The sequence below is a fragment of the Lissotriton helveticus genome, chromosome 11 (genome assembly GCF_964261635.1).
Source record: "Lissotriton helveticus chromosome 11, aLisHel1.1, whole genome shotgun sequence".
Classification (NCBI taxonomy): domain Eukaryota; kingdom Metazoa; phylum Chordata; class Amphibia; order Caudata; family Salamandridae; genus Lissotriton; species Lissotriton helveticus.
Window position 1 is genome coordinate 834,061,058 of NC_136072.1, and position 21,169 is coordinate 834,082,226.

Here is a 21,169-nt window from a genome sequence, read left to right on the forward strand (position 1 = left end):
GGAGAAGTTTGGGCATGTTTGCTAGGGTTAATAGGCAATGGAACTTTTGAGGCAATAAATAAGTCAGGACCGTTGGCTATAACCTTCTTAGGGGTAGAAGGGTTTACATCTTTTGTTATGGAGATAGCCTGCAGGGCTCTACACCCAATGGATGGATCATTATTAAGTGATGGGGGTTGGCCTGAATGATTCTCTCGATACCCGTAATTCTATCACCAAGGGCATTAATTTTTTGTACCAGGGGTGATACGATAGAATTAAACAATAACTCTATCTGGGACAATAAAAGTACTTGGTCTACGTAAGTTCCACTCTCTACCATGGTTAGGGGGGGATTGGTGACTGGTGATGAAAGACCAGCACATGGTGTGTTTAGATGGTTCCCACTTTCCATAGTCTCATCTTGCTTCCTTTTATTATTTGGGTCCTGAGACATGGCAACACCATGGGTATTTTCTAATAAGTCACATGGTTTCCCAAATGGGGTAGAAATGCTAGAACTTTTTACGGGGGAAGGGGATGCCACTAGGGCATATTTAGTGCCGCATAGAGAATTCATTTCCTCCCAAAAGGACAAGTTTAGCGAGTTAACAGAGTTGAATGGGGGTAATTGACTGGTGTCTGACGATTGTTGCGACTCGATCGTGTCTTCACCGAAAGTGGACAGTGTTTGTTTGGTCACAGTAAAGTTCAGGGTCCCCTGGCCTGGATCACATATTAAAGGTAATTTATTTTTGGATCCCTTACGTGACATAGTCTTACAGGAAAGAGAAACACTGACCAGGAAGTGTTATGGGTATACTTCAAACGATGTGCTTCCTCTGGTTGCGGAGCCAAGGGGGGTGGCCCGTCCCGGCCTCCTCGGTCCTATGAGGGCCGTAGAGGGCCCGTCCTTTTTCCGGGCTATGTCCCGCGCGCGTCCCGCGTTGCGGGATTAGGCGCGATATTATATGCACTGCAGGCGGGGGGCCGGGAACGCCGAGGGAAGAGGCAGCAGGTGTGGAGCAGAGAGCCTGCTGGTCCTCGCAGTCCCTCGGCGTATGCAGCACTCCAAGTCCTTGTCCCAAAGCACACCCCACACAGAGACACGAGCGCTATCCCAGCGCAGGAAATCCCACGTCGTCCTTCCCTGTGGCCTTCCCTGTGGCCAAATCTCCGTGAGCGGCACCCGCGGAGCGGGGGCCGCGATAGGTATTTAAATGTTCAGGCGGGGGGCGGGAACACCGAGGGAAGAGGCAGCAGGTGTGGAGCAGAGAGCCTGCTGGTCCTCGCAGTCCCTCGGCGTATGCAGCACTCCAAGTCCTTGTCCCAAAGCACACCCCACACAGAGACACGAGCGCTATCCCAGCGCAGGAAATCCCACGTCGTCCTTCCCTGTGGCCTTCCCTGTGGCCAAATCTCCGTGAGCGGCCCCCGCGGAGCGGGGGCCGCGATAGGTATTTAAATGTTCAGGCGGGGGGGCGGGAACGCCGAGGGAAGAGGCAGCAGGTGTGGAGCAGAGAGCCTGCTGGTCCTCGCAGTCCCTCGGCGTATGCAGCACTCCAAGTCCTTGTCCCAAAGCACACCCCACACAGAGACACGAGCGCTATCCCAGCGCAGGAAATCCCACGTCGTCCTTCCCTGTGGCGTTCCCTGTGGCCAAATCTCCGTGAGCGGCACCCCGATCCCAGTGATTTATGAGGTTTCAGTGCCGTAATTGTTGCCTGCATTTCTTCAATTATGGGAGCTCCCAAGAACTCATTCTGAGTAGTTGGTACCTGGGGGAGAAAAATCTAACCGAGATATGTGTTTTGAGATGCGTCATCTGTAGTGCTGCTTAATATAATTCTTTGTAGAATCCCGCAAACAGCCTTGCTTTACCTTCATCAGAGTTCTGAAGGTGTCCCCCGTGTCACCGATCTCCCTTATGTATTCCTTTTCTCTCTTCACCCTGAGTTTACGTACTAGGTGGACTCCTTCTTTATTCGCATGCTCGTAGGAGTAGCGTTGTAAGCATAGGAGTGTGAGTTCTGCTGTGTTTTTATATATTGTGTTGATTTTCCCCTTTAAGGCCATCAGTTTCTGCTGTGTTACCCGTATGAGTGTTGTTTTATGTGTCTATTCCACCTCCCTCAATTCCAGTTGTAGGTCAGCCCTCTCCTTCGTTCTCTGCTTGTCCAAGGCACAGTTGAGTTCCATACATTTACCCCTCAGCAACGCCTTAAAAATCCCAATTGTTAGATGGAGAGGAGTCTTGCGGAAGGTTCAGTTGGAAATATTCATTAATTGCCCCCCACAACTGGGGGCGTGGCCGGACGAGCAGCGAGATGGCCGCCTAAACGGCGAGCTCCGCCGGCTGCATCTATAATCCTGCAAGAATCCTGGTATTTCTAAAACACTCGCACGTCTAGCCAGTGCGCAACGGTACTGCACGGTCTGGGGCAGACCCGACCGAAAGAACGGCGGTTTGGGACGCCCGCAACGCCCTGCTGTGAACTCTGTCAGCTTTGCCGGGAGGAGCGTGCTGCGAGGCCCGTCGGCCTTGGAGGTCTATGCGGGAGCGGCGCGCCAACTGAGGGCGGGGCGCCGCGGGCCTGTACTACTGTGCGGCTCCTTGACCGGAGGAACCACCGACGCGCAGATCATCTTAAGAGGGGTAAGGCGAGGCTGCACTAGGGGTCACAGCGACTACGGCCACACTACTGAGCGAGCCCGCAGCGCCTCCGAGGACCTGGGAATCGGAACCTGGGTAACAACGCAGGCGGCCGCCATTTTTTAACTGAAACTATGCATCTCTTCCCGGGGTTGGTGCGGACAACGCCGTGCTGACGGTATACACCAGACATTTGCGACAGCGCCCCACATCTCCATTACCGTGGGCGACGCGGAAGCCAGGGCAGCATAACCTATCCAGAGGTGCACATACCCGACACGAGGCGCGGGCTCACCGCGTAGAGGGAGACGCCCTGAGGAACATCGCGCCGCCGCGGAGTTGAGACCGGTGGCTGCAGGGAGACTGCCCATGCGACACAGGGGGGGTCTTGCCTGACGCTGCAACTGTGTACGTCCAGTGGGCCGGGGATCCTTCCTCTCCTGTATCCCCGAATTGCTGCGCGCTGTGGGACTCACCTGAGGCGAATTGTGTCCTTCGCTCGACCCTGCAGATGCAGATACTGTGAGGCGCCGGCTACTGATTGGGGCCTGGCTGTGCCACGTAGATTTTGAGTCCCGCGCCTGCTTGCCCACGCAATCCCAGCTGGCGAGCGCACATCGTATAATCTGGTCCTGACCAGTACATAAGCTCAACGGACGACTGCACTCCGGCCATGCGGAAGGGAGATCCGCGCCAACCGAGGTTCACGTTTGAGCAAAAGAAGTCCTCAAAACAGGCTGAGCAGGACGCGGGCGCGGCAGGGGGGGCCACTACAGACGCGGCTCAGGACATAGACGTGACGGCGCTGCTCCTGGAGGTGAGGTCCAGCCTAAAAAGCATCGATGCAAAGCTTGACAGCATGACGGCCCAACTGGACAATGTACGAGCGCAGGTGGCCACGCATGAAACGCGCATAGATGTCCTGGAGAACAGACACACGGAATGCTGTGAGTTTCAGCAGGAAACAAAGGCTCACATTAGCAACCTGGAAAAGAAAATCGAAGTTCTCTGCGCCAAAGCGGATGATCTTGAAGCGCGCTCGCGAAGATGCAATGTCCGCATCACGGGAATTCCAGAGACAACGGCGATGGGGAAGATGGAAACCTATGTGACTGAACTATTGCATGAATTGTTTGACCCTAACCTGTCTCCTGTCTTCACTGTGGAGCGGGCCCACAGGACACTGGGGAAAAAACCGCCCCTTGGGGCCCCGCCAAGACCGATACTGGCCAAGCTGTTAAACTATCAAGACAGGGACCTAATCCTGCGATTGGCTAGGGAGAAGGGGAAAATAACGCACAAGGGAAACGTGATATCCTTTTTTCCAGACTTCACACCGCTGGTGCAGGCCGCACGTAAAGAGTTTATACCTGCTAAAAAGATACTGCTCCAGGCGCAGATCCCTTACTCTCTCATGTACCCAGCTAAGCTTCGGGTTGTGCACGACGGCACGACTCATCACTTTCTGGACGCAAAGTCCGCTTTAAAATTTGTTAAACACATCAGCAGACCTCCATCTGGGAAGCGGTCGGATACTGGAACTGAGAATACAAGCCAGATGAGTGACAATGATTGAATGATTGGCCTGCGCTGACGATATCTTTTAATTGCGCGTGGTCTGAATTTGTTGATTGCATACTTTACCACCTGCAAATGCAATTGTGGTCCTATGTTGTTACTGTGGGCTGCCCTATGCGGCTGGCTGTGAAGTTGCGTAATGTCTCACTCTCAAGAAATTAACTGTAGAAATAACCTAACTAATGCAGCCACCCTGTGCAAACAAGGGTGTATGCTCGAGATGCCACGCCTCCAAGTGGTGTCTCCCACAGAACTATTGTTTTACTGTTTTAGCGCCCTATGCTTGGTTTGCTTTGGCGCTCTAGGGGGGGTTTCGACACAACCTGTTTGGGGGTTGGTGTGGGTGGTGGGTGGTGTTGGGCCGGGAGTTCATTGGTGTGTAGTCAGATGTATGACAGTCAACATGTGCAGTTGGAAAACGGAGTGCGCGTCGTGAGTCGGGTGGTGGAAGGGCTTGCGATCGTTGCAAAATCTAAATGGAGGTGACGAGACTCTTAACATGGAACATTAGGGGACTGGGCGACCACAGGAAATCCAGACTCATGCACAACTATCTGCTCAGACATAAAATAGATGTTTGTTTCCTGCAAGAAACACATATCAACTCCTCTTGCTCCCCCAGACTTAAGTACTCTAGGTGGGGTTCTGCATACTCGGCAATATACTCCAACTATGCCAGGGGTGTGGCCATACTTCTGCGCCGTGGTGTGGATTGGAGAGAAAATTCTGTGTTACTGGACGAAGCTGGGAGATATATTATCTTGCATGGTGTTTTGATGGGTTCCGAGGTGGTACTGGTTGCCATCTATGGTCCAAATGTTGATGACCCTGAGTTTTTCAGGGAGATCTGGGACAAGACTGATGTAACTGGTTGCTCGAATGTCATTTGGGGGGGGGGGCTTTAATGTAGTGCCAGATGACGTGCTGGATAGAAAGGGCGCGTCTAGGCAAATGCACCCACAGGTGCGTCAGGCACTGACGGACATCATAGGGGAGGGCTCCCTGGTGGATGTGTGGAGAGCTCGCAACCCAGACACGTATGGGTACATGTATATCGGCTCATCACGCGGCCTGGTCCAGACTGGACTTTTGGTTAGTCTCGGCAGAGGTGGCCACCTGGACCACTGGCCAGGTCTTTATCTGATCACTCCCCTTGTCTCCTTGAACTGGCCATCCCGGGTAACCGGTGCAGCGCCTTCTCTTGGCGTCTCCCGCCGGATGCATTCCAAGATGCAGCTTTCACGGAGGAAATCAGGCAAGACATTGTTGATTACTTCGCTAATAACACGGGCTCGGTCAAGACTGAGGCCGTCCTGTGGGACGCATTCAAGGTGGTCATTCGGGGGCAGTGTATTGCACGTAGAGCCGGGGTCTTGCGGGCCATCAGAAATACACTTGCTAAGTTAGAGGGAGAACTGAAACTCCTAGAACGCGCATTTTGTGAGTCCCCATCACCCACACTGGCAGGGCAAATTAAGGAGAAGTTACCTAGCTTCGAAGAGGAATTGCAGAGAGAATTGAAGTTCCTTGGGAAGCAAGCTGAAGCGCGCAGATATGGTGAAGGTGATCGACCGAGCCGCACGCTGGCCAGAATGATCAAATCCACCCCCGCACCCACGCAGGTACACACTATAATTGACAGCACAGGACAGACATTGACGGATCAGAGAGAGATACTGCGGTCTTTTGCCTCTTACTATAACACACTGTACACAACCACACATTGTTTATCAGAAGAGACACTGGAGGCCTTTTTAGAATCCATAGCGCTGGTATGGTTCAACAATTCCCATAGGCAGTACATGGACCAACCTATAACAATACAGGATATCGCAACCACCATCAAAGCATTGCCGCTCAATAAGGCACCTGGCCCGGATGGGCTGACGGCGGCCTTCTACAAAACATATGCAGAGGAGCTGGCCCCCCGCCTGCACGCTGTGTTTGTTGAAGCACAGGAAGTTGGGATTCTGCCAGACTCGATGAGGGAGGCCCTGATCGTCACACTACTCAAACCTGACAAAGATGACGAATACATCGACTCCTACCGCCCCCTATCCCTCATCAATGTAGATGTTAAGATCTACGCTAAGATTATAGCTGATCGCTTGCAACCTTTACTCCCATATGTGGCTCTGCCGGATCAATCAGGGTTCATACCCGGACGCTCCACCACACACAATCTCAGAACAGTTTTCTCCGCACTGCACTACTTACACCCAGACTCGCAGGCTGCTGTGATATTCCTGGACGCGACCAAAGCTTTTGACTCTCTGGAGTGGTCGTGCCTTTTCACATACTAACGCGAATGGGATTTAGCCCACTGTTCATAAACCTTATTCGCTTACTGTACACCGCACCTAGAGCTAGGATACGACTGAATGGCATGATCTCGGACCCGTTTCCAATTTCAAGGGGGACCAGACAGGGCTGCCCATTATCCCCCCTCCTATTTGCCATTGCTATGGAGCCACTCGCTGCCCGAATTCGGCAGCATCACACGGCGAGGGGCATTGCATTCAGTTCCCGGTCTACATATATCACTGTATGCAGATGACGTGACCCTGTATGTAAATAAACCAACCGAAAACCTTAACCCATTACTGCGTGAGTTTGTCAAGTTTGGAGGCCTCTCCGGCGTATCCATAAACTGGTCTAAATCAGTCATATTCCCACTAACTGACAAGACCACAGAGGTACACTCAGACTACCCCCTTAGATGGGAAGCAGACGAAGTGAAATACTTGGGAATCTGGATAAGCACGAGCATACAGGAACTTTGGAACCTTAACTTTGGCAGAGCGGTCACGTGGCTGGAGGGCAAGGTGCAGCACCAGTCAGGAGAAAACGCAGGGGTAACCGCAGATGTACTCTAAGAGCAGCAAGCCGGGCTGGCCGGTGCGACTCCGTGTCCAGCGCCCTCCGGAGCCTCAATTTTACGAGCTGGCGGCTTGGAGACAGGAAAACTGATCCCTTCCACCACAGCAGAAAGTAGCTGAGAGCCGGCGGTTGGCAGCGGTCAACGGCCTGAAGTTTTGGAAATTGACCCGGATCCGGGCACAATCGGGCTGAAAGCAGTAGAGAGTTGTCACGCCAGACCTGCCAGAACGACAACACGCCAGGAAAAACAGCTGTAGCTGCAGCATCGCCGGGCACCCCGAAACCTTGGGGCCCCACTGTCAGGCTCGCCCAGCCCCGCCCCACCCTACCACAAAAGCCAGTAGCAGGAGTATTTGCGAGAGCCAAGCAGCCCTGCAGTGCAAGTAGCGGACATCTGCCCAAAGAGTGGTAAAAGGGTCAGCGTGAGCAGAGGTGGGGGATGATCTGTGGATCCTGGAGGTCTTGGAGACGGAAACCCCTTGGCAGCAGCACACAGATTAAACCTGACATCAGTCACTCTGTCCCCATTAAACCGGGCAAGTAGACCTTACACCCTTATACCCATATACAGTCTGCCATCTATCCGTCCAGACAAAGACCATCATCATTATAATTTTAATTAACACGACTAGATCCCTGAAGAAGGCAAAAGAAGGTAAAAGAACAGCGAGGTCCCGATTGGGGAAATGAGATCAGGGAAAATGCGCCAACCAGCGGAAAGCAAGAAACCCCCCAAAAAAACGAAGAAAACAACTGCGGAATTGACAATGCCATTGGAAAAAGGGTCTGATGCAACCTCAAGGGAGAGGTTGTTATCAGCACCAACTCCTGAGTTAAACTCAGACACCAGACAGAAATCAGGTCTTCTAAAGTTCTTTTATCTTACGGACCCAATGGCAGCAATTTACGCTCCAACCGCTGAAGTTAGCAAACTACCAAGCCCCATCACGCCACTGAATGGCCCCCACCATCGGCAAACAACCTGCAGAACAAGGTAAGCGAGGACTCGGGGCGTCAATCACCCAAATCGAGCACGGGTCCTGCTCTTCAAGGTAATCAAACATTAGTGACCGCCCAGGTGCACCACCCCAAGACACCCTTAGTGTCAGGTCTGTCGTGGTTGCTCCTCAGGATTGGATCGATGCTATAAGGGGGCCCACCTCTAGATCATCCCAAGTCTAACAATACAATGTTACAGACTGTTAAGGAGATCAAGCGGGGGAAAAATATAGGTCCGGAGGGGAACAGCTGGGCAACTGGAACCACGACCTGTAATTACAGAAGCAAGGGATGAGTGCACCTATAACTCTACACTAGAAAACAGTCTAATCAATATACCACATGCTATCTCACCTGCTTCCTACAGGTCTGGATAACCAAAGGAACAATCTAAAGGGCGGCTTCTAAATCCCCTGGTTCTGCTGCTAGAAGATATAATAAAGAGACCATTAGAAAACCCCCCTTGTTCCCTCCCTTCCTTTGAACTGGACCTTACAGCTATTGAAACTGAACGGACACCTACCCAGGCGTAAGATGAAGATAGCCCAACTCTGCCCACAACAAAAGGAAAAAACAAGGATTCTCCTTGATTGTAGATCTCAACTAAATGTTCCTCCTCCGAGGAAATGTAAGCAACGAACGTTTCTGGGGATTGTAGAGAGAGTGTCAACCCCAAGCAATGGCATACATTCCCTGAATAAGTTTTGGATCAAATGAGTAACAGGTAGTAAATCATAAGCCCAGCAAAAGCGAAATAAACAAAGCGTCTTTACAGATCCCGCTCTGTAAGCGCTACAAAGTCAGTTTTGTACCATGAATGGGTTCTGCGGCACCTAAGCCCAGGTGTCCTGCACAAACCGGAGCAAGACGCTCCCTGAAGATAATAGTTTATCTGATACACGAACACCAGGTTCCAAGAAAGTGAATCACACTCTTAAAACACCACACTCCACAAAGGAAAACCTGAGGCTTGGCAAGCAGGTCACGATATGGGCGTTTCCTAAGCCCCACCAGGTAATTCCAGAAAACGGGTGCCAGGAATCCGGAGGACCGATCAGATGCAGGCGCTTCCTAAGCCCCACCAGATAAATCCAAGACTCAAGCCACTAGCGCTAAACAACAGCGCTCGTAATGGGCGCTTACTAAGCCCCACCTCGGTAGCCTTGATCCAAGCCAAACGGACCCACGCTACCGCCACCGATCTTCAAAGAACCTCCAGCCAGAAAACAGGTCACACGCTAAGACTCGCTCTCAGCAAACAGGAATAATCGGCAGCGCGTCCACCGTCAGACGCCATGTTTATCCCATAGTCGCGCAGCGTCATAGCAGCGCGCCTGGCAAAGGATCATGGGATTTGTAGTTTCCTATCCCGTTCATAGCAAAGAGCAGGCAGTGTTTACCAGCGGTCGGGGGAATCGTGACACTTAGCTCCAAACGAAATAAAGGGAAGTACAGTCGTAAAGAACAACTTAGACAATAGCCCAGTAAGGGACATCAGGCCGAACAAGCAAAAAAGTGTGATACCCGTGGAGCTAACTGAAGCTAGTGACCAAACAATGGAAATTATGGGCGTACAGGAAGGAACCACTGGGCCCAAAAACTTACCTAACTCATCTGGGCAAGAAGGGGACTCATGGATAAAGACCCTCTTTTTACCTAATGATTCTCAACTTGCGGAACTTACAGAGAGAATCACAAAGTACATCGACTCGCAAGGGAGAGCATCACGACCAGAACATGGTTTTGAAGATCGTCATCTGAGCCCAGGTATGCTGGTCTCACCCCCCGGGATTGTAAGATACATAGAAGCCCACAAAGTGCTTGCGCAAATGACAGCATCACTGCGCAGACAAATAAATTACAGCCTATTTACGCTGCGCCAAAAGTAATTTCCTCAGGGAACACGTCGGAACTGGAACCCAAAGATTCCACCTACACTGCGCCAATCACAATTTCATCAGGGAACAAGTCGGACTTAGAACCCAGAGATTTAAGTAAAATTCAAAAAGACGAGCCCTCCACCCCATGGACTCATTCTCTACTAAGCACCTTGGAACAAGTGATAAAGGTGCTGAATTATCAATCCAATAAAATGGAAGTCCAGATTGACCTTATCACTTTAGTGGCCGGACACATCTCGGGCATAAACGCTAAACTAGACTCCCTATCATCACTCATAACAATATACGGAAAATCAGAGCATAACACTAACCGGAGTAATCAACAAGGAATTTGTGGATGTGGAAGTATAATTGAAAAGCTAGCAAGCCTCCCGGATATTTTGAAGGACCTTCTAGGGGAGGTTAAACAAGCGAGCGGCAACAGCCAGATTAAGGAAATCAAGCCTATCATGGAGAAAGTCCAACCGCCCAAGAAAGGGCTTGAAGATCTTATAAGAACCAAACATATAACGGATCGAGAACAAGCACTAAAGGAGGGCGATCTAGGCAAAAAAGCCTTAGATAGGGATGATATACAACCCATCCAAATTCCATAACTAAGGATATACCAACAAAGCGGCAAAGAAAAAGGGCAAGAAAAGCTAGGCTCAAGTACAAGAAACAACCAAACGTAGATTCGGGCAAAATCTTCCCCATATTCCAATCGAAAATCAACCATGAAATAAAATCAAATTTTTCGAACGGGTCACCTACAGGAGAGGAAATATTTACAGACCGATTCGATATATCAAATATATCAAACTCATTAAGGGGCGACGACCCCAGGACTGGAGCCAATTTAACGTCATCCCCATCCTCAGGCGCCATCAGCCAAATGGAAATTAGACCATCCCAGCAATCATTAGCAAAAAAGCGGGAAAGAGAAAAAAGTAAACCCATACAAACGGATGTTCCAGGAGGGAGGGAGCATACCGAGTCGCTGTCGGCCCGGAGAAAATAACCTCGGACATAAAACGTACTCACAAAGAAGACTCCAACTCTGGTATAAAACATATAATTGAACAACAAATATCTACAACAGTTGAAGGAAAACTAAATGAGGTAATTGGATCAGCAGCAGCAAAAGATACTAAAATCTTGTCAACTCCACTGCAAATCACTGTCTTGGAAAAGGAACGCAAATGCTCGCTAATTCGAAAGGAGCAAAGTGTGGCCCCCACGAAGCTAACCAACGCAGTATTAACCCAGAAAAACGTAAATAGATCTGAGTCAGTACAGAATGAGCAAGAACACAAAAAGAATCAATTTGCTCGCGAAAGTATCCAACCTCACAACCTGCCATTGTGCCATGCTGGCCCAATCCAAAAGGAGCCAAGTAACGTTCAAGAACTATTTGACTTAAAACTTACCTTTATCCCAGAATATCCTACAAGGGGGCGCCAAGATATCTTGAATCGAGGGAACTTATTAAAATTATTCAAGGAAACAACAGGCCTAAAAGAAATTACTACCCAGGACCTGTACTCTGTTGAATTCAGGCAAAATGTAAACAATGCGGCAATTGAAGAAACAGTCACAACTTGGACTAGGGACCTGGTAGAAAGGATTTACCTCGCAAGACAACAATTCGAATTATGGGGTATATCTATAATACAACACAAATGCCCGAGGTACCCCTACCCATCACAAATTAACACTCATAAGCAAAACAAGGGGCAGGAGAGAACAAGTCAACAAGCCTCATGTCTACGTGGCGCCCGAGCATCCACGCCAGAGCCACTAAGAACAAGTCACCCTCAACAAGCAACCGGTCCTCACCATGCACACAGAACGGACTGGTCTTGGATACCCAATGTCCTGAGCAATAAAGCTACCTAACCCAGCCCCAAATCCCTTAGTAACCTTACGGAATGAGATGCCCCCTCAAAATCTAACAAAGAAATCTATAGTTTCAATCTGTTCGTGGAACGTGCACGGATTTCAAGAAATGGCCCATGATCACGAAACCCTAGCATTCTTCCTACGACAAGACATAATCATGACCCAGGAGACATGGAAATTACAACCCTCCCCAATTCCAGGTTTTAAGAGACGCCATATACATGCGGAAAGCTTCTCCAAGCATGGACACCCCCGGGGCGGATTATCGACATATATAACCCACAAATACAACTGGCGTTCAGAGGAGATAGACGTGGGCCTAAAGTGGGCCCAAGTGATCAGAATCTTCGAAACCCCGACGCAGGGGACAACACCGTGGCAAATGTTGTTATTTAACGTCTACATTCATCCAGATAAAAAATCTCAAAAAGAAAAGTATGCGATTCTTGTGTCACTTATTAAGGCCATGCAAAGGACCTACTACCTACTGCACCCGTTGGTTATCTCAGGAGATTTTAACAACAAGCTCATTGACCACAATAAAGCGAAGGTGAAGAAGCCCACTGACTGTATCGGAAAAAAGTTAGCCTCTAGTCTAACTGAACATGGATTATCAATCCTGAATGGCAACAACAAGGGGGATAGGCCGGCAGCCGGCACATATCTGAGTTGCAGGGCGCACTCAATAATTGACTATTCAATAGTAAGTGACGAGTTACTTCCCCGTATCGAATCCTTTTACATAGAACAGCGGGCAGAAAGCGACCATTTTTCACAACTAATAAGGCTGAACATTGTACCAAGTACGGCACCAACAACGACCTCCCTTCTGCTCCACGCTTCAAATTTCAACTTGAGGAAATTAAAATGGCGCGGTGAAGTACTGGGTAAAATTACGGACCTAGTAAAAACCCATTTGGCAAATCTTGGAACTCAAAAGGAAGAGGAACAAGTACCCAACTGGGAGCAAATGATTCAGGTCTTGCAGGATAAATTCCCTGCAAGGCCAGGGACCCGTAGCAAATGTAACATCAAGAAGGAGCCATGGCTTGACACGGAGTTAAGAGCTAAAAAAAGAGCGGTTGCAAAGGAGGTTCGACAACTAGCAAGCCAAAAAACATCAGGGTCAGTGGTAAATAAATCTAAACTAAGGGGTGCCAAGAGTATCTACAGGAAGGCACTGAGGGCCGCTAAGTACAAATACGAAGAAACCATCTGGAACAAACTGTTAATAGAGGGGAAACACCAAAACAGCCGAGACTTCTGGGGTATTATAAATGATTTAAATCAAGGGGTAAAACTCCAACAAGAAGCCGGGGTCGGAGCCGATACCTGGACTAGACACGTACAAGCTTTATACAGCAAAACAGATCAAGGCCTTGCAAACGGTTCATGGGCAGTTAAAGATAATTCGGAAAATTTAAAAAGAGCAAATAGCAAGGAGCACAGGGATCCTGAACATGAAAGACCATCGAACGGGCAGAAGGAGCCAGACGACCTTACCTCCATAAAGGAACTACGTAAAATCATTTTAAGATTAAAGTCAGAGGGCGCAGCAGGCCCCAAATGGCCTACCGAATGCAATCTTTAAACATAATCCAGATCTGTGGTCTAAAACACCCTAACGCCACTGTTCAATCAATTATACAGACAACCAGAGTTACCAGCATCCTGAAATGGTAGTATCATCCATCCCATTTTTAAGCACGGCGACCACCGTAACCCCAAAAACTATAGACTGATATCATTAATAGACGTTGAAGCTAAACTCTACGCCTCCTGCCTTCTACTTTACCTACAAGCGTGGATAACAGAAAGAAGGATCATGCCATTATTCCAAACAGGATTCAGGCAAGGAATGGGAACAATAACCAACCTAACTTGTCTGTCTATCCTAAAGGACACTGCGGCAGCAAAAGGCACTCGTTTGTACGCCTGTTTCATAGACATTAAATCAGCCTTTGACCGGGTGAACAGAGAGCGGTTGTGGAGCAAATTAGAGACCTGGGGATTGCCACACCAACTCTTAACAGCCCTCAAAGCCCTTCATCATCACACCTGGGCAAAAGTGAAATTGGGCAATGGAGGCAGTACAACTAGGAGCATTCAAACGCACCAAGGCTTAAAACAAGGTTGCGTATTAGCTCCCACCCTCTTTAATCTTTTTCTCTCTGATCTCTCAAGCGAAATCATCTCAGTAGATAGTCACCCTCCTTCTCTGGCAAACAAATCAATACACTTCTTACAATATGCAGACAATATAGTTTTGTTGAGTCAAACACCAATCGGCCTACAAAGAGCCATCAACAAACTAACAGCGTATTTAGAACGAGAAAGCCTTGAACTAAACAAAGAAAAAAACAAAGTGGTTTGGCTCGTGGATCAGAAAAAACTAAAGTACAAATGGACTACCCGAGGGGTAATAGTGAAAGAACAAGAGTATTACAAGTACTTGGGAATAACACTAACAAAAGGTGAAAGCCAAAAGGATCACAGAACCGCATCAAAAGCAAAGGCAGAATCCTTAATTTCCGCGCACCGCTCCTTAAAAAACAAAATGGATTGTCCAAATCATAACCACTTATTAAAAGTAATGGCAGCACAAATTATGCCCACTCTGACTTACGGCCTAGTTACGTAGTGGGGCAAGGAGGTTGATCTTTTAAACGCTCTACAGATAAAAATCTGCAAAGCGGTTTTCAATCTGCCTAAATCCGCCTCAGCCTCCCAAGTTAGGCTAGAATGCGGCCTGCTAAACCAGAAGTTCCAGAGCATGAGCGGCTTCGTGAAACTCTGTTGCAAACTTCGAGCAGCGGAATCTGATTCACTTTATTGGCTGAGTTGGGAGGAAATGAAAAAAACAGGGGGAAACTAATACACCGAACACTTGGGGAAAGTACCTGAAACTCTGTGTGGAAAAATTGGAGCTGGAACCAGCATGGAAATCGGGGACAGACAAAGCTAGCCTAAGCAAACAAGCTAATGCGGCAGCAAAAAGGAAATCCTTTTTGGAGGATAAAGATCTATTGGCAAAACGTCGGCATAGCTGGACCATTATGAACTCTTTTAAAACCCTAAAACCACTTGCATATTTAGTAACACACTTCAGTGGCCATCTAAAAAAAGAATTTCTAGCCTATCGGATGGGGATGCACGTGGCAAAGGACTTGCTACCGTCCTGGAAACAGTCTGACCAGACGGAAAAATGCCGCCTCTGTGGGTATAAAACGGAATCACTTGTACACCTTTTTTGCACATGTCCTGCCCTGATAAGTCAGAGACGACTTTTATTGAAACCTATCTTCAACGAGTTAAAAATTCGTTCCTGCAGACACGCAGTTACAAGCTGGCTTGGAGGATCCTCTATAATCCTGGCTTGCCGGGGGGTCAAATTTTTGGCTATAGCAAAAAAAGCCTTAGAATCAATTGAACAGGAGGATGAGCCAACTGGCGGTCATCAGGGAACCTTTTAAACCAAAGACCTAATACGCACCGGCCCTAACAAAACAGACAGCGAGACACAATTGCAGTTTTTAAAAACTTTGTATTGTAATTTTTTATCATGTAAATTTTGTAATAATTTTAATTAATTATGCAAATAAAATTTCTGATTCTGATTCAATGAGGTCTGCTTGAAGCTTATCGTCTTTATGATGTAGTTTCATATGGATTTCTTCAGCTAGGGCCCACTCCCTCACATCCCTGAGCCATGTTGTTACGTGCAGGCTTCTCTGCACCATCCTGGTAATGGCCACTTTTATGTTTTGCCAGGACCATCATTAGTTGGAGCAGTCTGTACGCTAATTTCCGTTTCTTGGGTTGTCGTATGTAGGCCAACAAGGCATTGTATTGGCTCTTCTCTCAAGGGGAGACCTGTAATGAGACGACTTACACTTAAAGACTTTTAGAGGTTGCTGAAAACACACATAATAGTGCTGAAGGAACTCGGAATGGGGAATGCTTTGGCGCCAAAGAAACAGGAAACGGAACACATCTGTGTCTTGTTTTCCTCTGTCAGATGCCTTCTGACAGAGGGGAGTTTTTGGATACCGAGGCAGTAGCCTCGATACTCCACATTCATTTTTAGTTTTTTAGTTGCTGTTTAGGTTGTCTTATTGATGTGTGACGCTTTGTCACAGTTGAGGTTGTATCACCAGGGCAGCGCTGTGATAGGCCGCGGGTTTCAAGCAATTTGGTTTGCAGAGGTGTCAGCAAGTTTTATCGCAGAGTCTTGTTTTCGTCTGTCAAATGTCTTCTGGCAATGGTGAGCTTTTGATGGCTGCCGCGGCAGTTGCCTTCTGACAGTGTTGAGTTTTCGGTGCCTGCCGGAGCGGTTGCCTTCTGGCAGTGATTCGTTTTGGATGCCTGCCGAGGTGGTTGCTTTCAGGCAGTGACGGGTTTTTGGATGCTGTATTGCGTTTCAGTTTCACAAGGTTAGCGATTCGATGGGCCGGGGGTAGCGGTCAAATGGGTTTGTAGAAATGTCTGCAAGTTTCCTGATCAGGGGGTTTTCTTTTTGATCCAATCCTTTGTAGAATGTCCTGTTGAGTTTGCGGAGATGGTCGTCAAACATCTCAACGCCTAGGTCTCTGTGAAGGTCTGCTGTTCTTGTGAACATTGGAGCACCTGCTGCAATCCGAAATGCCTTGCTCTGTCATCTCTGTAGGTCTTTCCAAAGCTGCGGGCGGCAGCCACTCCAAACTGGTGAAGCATATGTCATAGTTGGTCGAAATACTGCGGTGATTGCTCGCACCTTGCTCAGCATGGGCATCGACTTGGTCTTTACGAGTCGGTATAATGCAGCCAGTTTTTCTGCTGCTTTCTGGCAGATCTTCTCTATGTGGTTTCTCCAGTTGAGTTTAGAGTCCAGAGTCACCCCCAAGTAGGAGCTGCTGTTTCCCATTTGATCTCTTCCCCATTGAGGAGGATCTGTGGATATTTCCTGTTCAGCTTCCTGGTGAATAAGGTTGCTGTGGTTTTGCTTGTGTTCAGGGTGATCTGCCAGTCGCTGTACCATTCGGAGAGTCTGCAGAGCAATGTCTCAAGGTTCTTAGCCACTTCTTTGTCGCTGAAGGATTGGGAGAGGACTGCAACATCCTCGGCGTAAAGGGCAAGATCAGTCTTCTTTAGGTCCGTGGTGATGTCGTTTGTGAATATTTTGAAGAGGAATGGTCCTAGGATTGATCCCTGAGGCACTCCAGCAAGAATTGGGCGTGGCGTTGAGCATTCTTTATCGTACCGCCACGTGAAAGGTCAGTTTTGACAAGTAGCTAGACAGCAGCTTAACCAGGTAGCTTGGAAACTTGAGCTTGATAAGTTTGTAGAGCAGTCCCTCATGCCATACTTGGTTGAATGCTTTGGCTACATCCAGAAAGATTACTCCACTAGATTTGTTGATGTTGAATCCATGGCTAATGATGTCCACAACTCTGAGAAGTTGTTGGTTGGTTGAGTGGTCTTTCCGGAACCCAAACTGTTCTTTCGCTTGTTGCAAAGTCCATGAGACGGGCGGGGATAACTTTTTCGAAGAGCTTTGATAGGCCAGATAGCAGGCTTATGGGGTGGTAATTTGCAGGATCTCGTAGTGGTTTCCCAGCCTTGGGGAATATGACGACTCTTGCTTCTTTCTAGGCGTTAGGAAAATACTGGTGCTGCATACACGCGTTGAATATCTCAGCAAGATGATCCACTGCAGTATCTGGGAGCATCTTGATGGCTTGGTTGGCTATTCTGTCCTTTCCTGGTGTCTTGCCGTTTTGTAGTGTCTTTGAAAGGGCCAGTAGTTCACCCATTTAGCATTCCTCAATGATTGCAGCTTCTGTTTCTAGTGGGTGCTCCCGGTAGTGCTTAGCTACCTCTTGCTCGACTTCTGCTGCCAGTTTGCTTGCCTGGTTAGGCCTGAAGGACGCTTCCAGTGTGTCAGCGAAAACCTCGGCCTTGTCCCTGTTGCTGCATGCCAAGTGAGTCTTCCTTTGTATCGGTGGGTTTGGTTCCTTCTTTCCAGTCAAGAATCGGGTCATTCTCCAGGGAGAGTTGTCTGAGTCCTTCAAGTTAGCTGTAGCTGCTTCCCATTTTTCACCTTTGTGCTGGTTTATTTGCATCTTCAGCTGTCTTGTCAGCTCATTGTACTTCTTCAGCAGGTCGGGGGTGCGATTCCTTTGCCACTCTCTCCGGGCTCTGTTCTTGTCAGCTATCGACTGCTTGATGCCCTTCGGGAAGTCGTAGATAGAGCATCGTTCGAGTTTCTGCTCAGGAACGCTGCGCTCAATAGCAGTGTGGACTGCAACTGTGAAGTGGTTAACCGCCTCGTCAATGTCCTCAATGCAGCGTAGGGGGCCAGGTACCAGTGTTTCCTCCAGGCTTCTCTTGTAAAGGCTTCAGTCCGCCTTCTTGAAGTTGTGCCTGGTGCCCTGTTGCTGGTCTTCAAGTACGTCTCCAACTGTGACCAACACTGGGTTGTGGTCGGACGTCAGTGCTATTAAAGTTTCAAGCTCCATAGACTGGGAGAGATTCTTCATGACGACGATGTCCAGAACATCCGATTTATGCTGTGCAGAGCCTGAATAATGTGTTGGTTGAGTCAGCCAGCCACTACAAAGTCCTCCTTCTTTGAGTGGGCAAGTAGGGCATGTCCTTTGCTGTTTACCGTGCGAGAGATCCAGCACTGGTGCTTGGCATTAAGGTCGCCTCCAATTAGTGTTGGGATGTTGGGGTCCAGTAAAGCATCCAAGTCCTTTGGGCTTAGCTTGCCTGGGGTGAGTAGGCGGCAATCAGCCGTAGAGGGCCTGCAGATGTCTGGATCTGTATGCCAGTTGCTTCAATACTCCCCACTGGTGGTAGTGAGATCTCGTGGTGCTTCACTTTTGTGCTGACAGTCACTTCTGTTCTTCTACCCTTTGCTCCAGTGGTGCGATCTGTGCGGTACACCCTGTGGTTTGCTATGTTGAGCTTCTGGCTTTCTTGGAGGTGGGTCTCGGAGATAATAAGCGCTATATTCACATACATGGTTTCCATCAGGTGCAGGTGTTCTGCAGTTTTCTTCTGAATGCTGTTAGCATTCCACATTAAGAAGAGGGAGTTTCCTTTAGATTTTGCTGCCATTGCAGGTGTTTTCTTCACCGTGGAAAAGTCCGGCGATAAGATTCGCCTCCATTGTCACCACAGGGTGGATGTTCATGTCTGCAACTGTTTTTGCAATCTTCGTGATGAGTTCCTGCCAGTTGGTGGCTGAGCCTATTTCACAGGATGGTGCTAGGGCAGTTGTTGGTGGTGGGCTGTCCTGTTTTCGCCTTGCTATGGCTGTTGGTTGGATTGCCAGTTGGGATCCTGTGTGCCAATGCGGGTTTGTAAGTCTTCCTTTGTCCCTGGTCTGTTGTTGGGTGTAGGGAAGTCTTTTGTGGTTGGGGGGATATGCGCGGTCCATCCTTCTTTGCCTTCTGCAGGTAGGGACAGCCGCGATAGCTTGCTGGGAGTGGTCCTGTGCAGTTGGCACATATTGCTGGTTCGGTTTCCCGGTTCCTTGTGCAATGGTTAGAGTTGTGTTCGCCTCCACAGCGTATGCACTTTGGCTTCTGATGGCAGAAAGCAGGGGTGTGCCCCAAGCGCTGGCAGTTGTAGCACATGACTGGTCCTCGTTTCCCTCTAGGCGCTTCTGTGGTGGCGGTGCAGCTGCAGAGCCGTGTGACTGCTGAGAGGTCTGCTAGCTTCCCATCATGGCTTGCCGACAGGGTTACAACAAAGAGGGCACATTTCTTGTTCTTGTCCGCTGGAGAGGCAATCTGTGTTATGTTTTTGACTGGACGTCCAAGTTCCGATAAGTCCTGAGTGATGTACCCAAGGGATGTGTTTGCTGGGAGTCCCCGTATTACAAAGCGCTGGGCTTTTGCGGTGGTCAATGAAAAGGTGGGGTACTCCATTTTCTGTTCTGTAAGCATGCTAGTCACACTCCTGTAGTCCTCTGATGTGGTGAGCATAATCTTGGCATGGTCCTGCCGGGGCTTGATGGTGAAGGGGGAGGTGCAGTGTTCCTCCAGTAGGATGATGGGAGGGATCCGTAGTCGCTTAGTGGGACCTGAAGAGGTCTTGGATTCAGATGCTCTGTGGGCCTGAGGGTGGGCGTCACTGTCCTGGGTACTTTGGAGAACCAGATAGCGGTTTGTGGTTGGAATTGCACTGCTTGCGGGGGGTGCGCGGGCAAGCTTTGCTGCTTTTTCTGGGAGCTCTGGCACGATTCGCATTCTCTCTTCATCTTAGTGTGCCATTCCATGTCACCTTTGGTGGTGGTGCCAGATTGAGCCATGACGTCAATTGATGCAGCTGGTTGGGGGGGTTAAAGGGTTTCAGACTTTCTCCTTTCCGTCTTTGGCATGCAGCCTGGCCCCGGTCAAGCCAGGGAGACGCAGGCCCAGCACCTTAGAGGAGTGGGAGGAAGGGCAGAGCGGGTCAGACCGCGAGTCTCCCGCCGAAAATCGGAATGCAAGATAAATCAAGCAAAGCGCAGCAATGATAAATTAAATTGTAATCTGAATACAAAATCAATCAAGCCGAGGAAATGAATCAAGCAAGCAGAGCGCAGCAATTACAAATTGCAACCAGAATACAAAATCAAGCAGAGGAAATCAATAAAGCAGGCAGAGCGCAGCAATGACAAACTGCAATCAGAATACAAAACCAGTCATGCATGGGAAATGAAGCAAGCAACAAAGCAGAGCGAAAAGGCTCCTGCCGAAAATCGGAGTAAAAAATGAGTCAAACTATGAAGGAGGCCAAATCTATCATAAAGGATAGAAAATGGTGCTTACCAGGTGGGCGACCAGGCATGTTCTTCTCTCGGTGCTGCGAGCAGGAATCATCCGGAAACCCAATGGCGGATCAGCTGCGAGCAGGAATCCTCATCTCCGAAAAATCCAAAGGCCAAAATCATGACTCATGTAATTTCCATGCAGGAATCAAATCATGCGGTAAGCAAATGGCGGATGCGGGTCAACTGTGACGCAGCTACGACGCAGGCACGGCCGGGTAAAATAAAAAAAACGGAACAAGCAGGGACTGCAAATAACTTATAGGCTTTCTGGAGGGCGGGGCTCAGGGCTGAAAGCGAGGCTTGGAGCGCAATGCGTTCCTAGCCTTGTGTAATAATAAATGGAAAAAAAAAACGATAGCTGGGGATCCCGATTTGAGTCTTGGCGGCGCAAAATCCTGTGATTCTATGCAAATCCCTTAATGTCTCCGGGTGATAAATTCCTATATAAATATGCTGCAAGAGAAAAAAGCAAAAAGAGGCAAACTTTATGAAAAA

At 48.9% G+C, this 21,169-nt stretch overlaps 2 protein-coding genes across 4 annotated transcripts in view; both read left to right on the forward strand.

The window, feature by feature from the left end:
- Positions 1-21,169, forward strand: part of GPAT2 (glycerol-3-phosphate acyltransferase 2, mitochondrial) — a 1,306,638-nt gene that overhangs the window by 846,855 nt on the left and 438,614 nt on the right. The window lies entirely within an intron of this gene.
- On the forward strand, positions 7,218-15,491 carry LOC144792140 (uncharacterized). Its single transcript, XM_078667017.1, has 2 exons — positions 7,218-8,192; positions 9,518-15,491. The coding sequence occupies exon 2, from the start codon at positions 11,906-11,908 to the stop codon at positions 13,460-13,462; it is 1,557 nt and encodes a 518-aa protein (XP_078523143.1). The 5' UTR covers positions 7,218-8,192; positions 9,518-11,905; the 3' UTR covers positions 13,463-15,491.

Excerpts from the sequence above, each read along its gene's own strand:
- LOC144792140 (XM_078667017.1), top strand. The coding sequence starts at position 11,906 with ATGCCCCCTCAAAATCTAACAAAGAAATCTATAGTTTCAATCTGTTCG.